We start from the raw sequence: 2,913 nt of genomic DNA, 5'->3' as shown, positions 1-2,913 counted from the left end.
TTTTACATTAATTAATAAAATTAGTTAAAATCTTACTAGATTTCATTTAAAACACATTTAACATTTTCTAAACTGTCATATTTATTTAGTTAACTACTTCCATTAGTTGATTTTGAATTAAATAAAACAATATTAGCATTAAGTATTAATATAGATACTTATTAATATAGATATTTATATATTAATGCAAATAAATTATTAATATTTTATTATATTATAAATAACATTTTATGTCACTTATATGTAAATGTAGTATATAAAAATAAGATTATTGACGAAGAAATGTCAAATTTAATAATGTAACACTTCTCATAATTCTTTATTCAATAAGAATGTAATAAAAATCATTGTATCATGTCTAAAATTTACATTTACAAAATTTGATATGATAATCAAATACATCAAAATATTATTTTGTTTAATAATGCTTAGTAAAATATTTGTTAATTTTTAAATATCAACCAATCACTTGTTTACATTAATATATAAATATATATTAATATTATTATTTGCACTAATTTAACTCACATATCAATCTTATGAACATAATAAATAATTTTAAAATTATATATATATATATATATATATATATATATATATATATATATATATATATATATATATATATATATATATATATATATATATATCAAAAGAAAAAAAAATAGCTTAACTTAACACAACATAATAGTTTCATAAATACCAAATGAGAAGCACACATAAATAGAAAGAAGAAATGAATGTGAGCCACAAGAGGCCACATAGAAGCACATTGTTCATAGGTCTGAGGCTATATATATATATAACTATATACATATACCCTCTCCCTCCATTATTAATGACAGGACTAACTTATACTAAATAATTCAAAATGCATGCATTTAACGTCTCTTAGATTGAGGCTCTCTCTGAGAGTTGAAGTAGACTGTAGCTACTGGAAGACCAAGATCTAACTGACTTGCAAAATAACGAGTGTTGAAACTGACTCGACTTGGTGGCTCCTCCACCAATCCTATAGGTCCCTTCTGCTCAAATAAAACCAGTATGAACCTGTGAATCCCCACAGGTGGCTTAGGTCCTATGTAAGGCAGAATCTCATGACCTGAAAGCAACACATAAGAAAAGTAACTAACGTGCACAAAAAAAACGTGATGTTTCTTTTAAACACGTTAAATTCTTACTATCCGACGCAGTAGTCATGAAGTTAAGAAATTCAAGCAGCCAATTTTCTGACATGCAAACTATAGGCCACGTGTGTGATTATCTCAACCCAGTCCACTTATTATACAAAATGATGTAGATCTATTATAAGAAAAAGTTTTACAATATATTATATAGTGGTAATTATTAAATATATATATATATATATATATATATATATATATATATATATATATATATATATATATTTAATAATATATATATATATAAATTAAAAAAGTATGTTATGTGGTTGACAGGTGTCATTAGCCGCCACATGCAAGCCAGGTGGAGGATAGAAGACATTGGATCCTGATTCAACAATAAAGAAAACAAGTGTGGAAGGATGGTTTGTTAGGTTGAAACAAACCGAACCAAGATATGATGTAATGTGAGCCTGGAATTCTGTGATATTTTTCAAAACAAAACATGAAACATGGGAAAAGCCAAACAACATTCATGCATGTTGATTTTTTTTGGCGAGAAACTTAAGAAAAACACATCAACCTTTTTTTTTTCTTTTTAAATGTTGCTAGCACACAGTATGCATGCAACATCAAACAATAAATTTTTATAAACCAGATCCCAAATGGTTTTCTATACCTCGTTTTGGGTTTGTTCCTCCAGGAATATCAACCACAATCCTGAAAAATGAAAAATAATAAAAATAAATGTAGATGGAGTTGAAAAAGAGAGAAATAAAAAATAAGAAATGATGAATTACCAGTGTATGAACTCGCGCAAGCTTGGTTCACTGGGGCTTGGTGCATCAGGATCAGTCATAACCTGCATGCAAATGAAAAATTGTTAAGAAATTGTTAAAAGAAATGCATGCAAGATTAAAGAGAAAGTGATGATGAGTAACCAGAGTGTAGAGGCTGCTCCTATTTCCAGTAAGAGTGATTCTGGGTTGGTTGATAGCTATGGATGGCTTAATGTCACATCCATTGGTGACATGTTTAGGACCAAAGTAAACAGACATGGCAACAGATGGTATGAACATGTCAACAACATCGCCTATCACACGACCAACCACCAAAGGATCAGCGGAAGACATCATCGTGAAGACAAAAAAAAAGAGAGAAGCTTTTGCTTGGTGTGGTTTTTGAGTTGGGCAGAACATCCTTTATATACTAGTTGCGAAACTACTTATTACTGATATCATACCTGGTAAATTTTTAGAGTAAAGTTTCTTTGCTAGGTAGTCATTTTTAAGAATTACCTACATAAATAAATTTACAAATTTCCAAGTGATATTCATAATTTAAATTTTATTATTAGATTTTTAATTATATGTACTAGTATTTTTTATTCAATATTCATTGAGTTGTTCTTTTTTTTAATGATAACTTTAAAAAATGGTCAATGAACTTTTAAAAAGGTTTATTAATGAATTCTTATCATTTTTATTAAAAATAATTTTTATATAATAAAAAATGAAAAACTGAAATATTAAATTTATTAAAAATAATAATTCACCTTTAAGTCAGATTCTTGTAAAATGCTTATGCTAAAGAAACCAAACTCTTATGCTTACACACAAATTGAACAATTTTGATATATTTATTTTCCTTAATAAATTAATTTAATTTCAAAATTTTATATTTTTACACGTTATAAACTTTATAATTTTTATATATTTTCCTAAAAAATTACCAAACATTAACTTTTATTTATAACGAATTCAAAAAATATATATCAATTTTTGCATTT

At 26.3% G+C, this 2,913-nt stretch overlaps 1 protein-coding gene across 1 annotated transcript; it reads right to left on the bottom strand.

Annotated features, from left to right (window-relative positions):
- Positions 1-674: 674 nt before the first annotated feature.
- LOC127105149 (protein MOTHER of FT and TFL1) lies at positions 675-2,312 on the bottom strand. Its single transcript, XM_051042304.1, has 4 exons — positions 2,066-2,312; positions 1,925-1,986; positions 1,804-1,844; positions 675-1,102 (listed from the first exon to the last, which is right to left on the bottom strand). The coding sequence occupies exons 1-4, from the start codon at positions 2,258-2,260 to the stop codon at positions 882-884; spliced, it is 519 nt and encodes a 172-aa protein (XP_050898261.1). The 5' UTR covers positions 2,261-2,312; the 3' UTR covers positions 675-881.
- Positions 2,313-2,913: the final 601 nt, after the last annotated feature.

The sequence above is a fragment of the Lathyrus oleraceus genome, chromosome 7 (genome assembly GCF_024323335.1).
Source record: "Lathyrus oleraceus cultivar Zhongwan6 chromosome 7, CAAS_Psat_ZW6_1.0, whole genome shotgun sequence".
NCBI lineage: Eukaryota > Viridiplantae > Streptophyta > Magnoliopsida > Fabales > Fabaceae > Lathyrus > Lathyrus oleraceus.
This window is presented reverse-complemented; position numbering and strand designations above follow the sequence as displayed.

Bases quoted from the DNA above. Each gene is read 5' to 3' on its own strand.
- LOC127105149 (XM_051042304.1), bottom strand. From the start codon at position 2,260: ATGATGTCTTCCGCTGATCCTTTGGTGGTTGGTCGTGTGATAGGCGAT. The intron at 1,987-2,065 runs GTTACTCATCAT...ATTTGCATGCAG, and splicing joins GGAGCAGCCTCTACACTCTG to GTTATGACTGATCCTGATGC. The intron at 1,845-1,924 runs GTAATTCATCAT...TTCATTTTTCAG, and splicing joins TTGCGCGAGTTCATACACTG to GATTGTGGTTGATATTCCTG.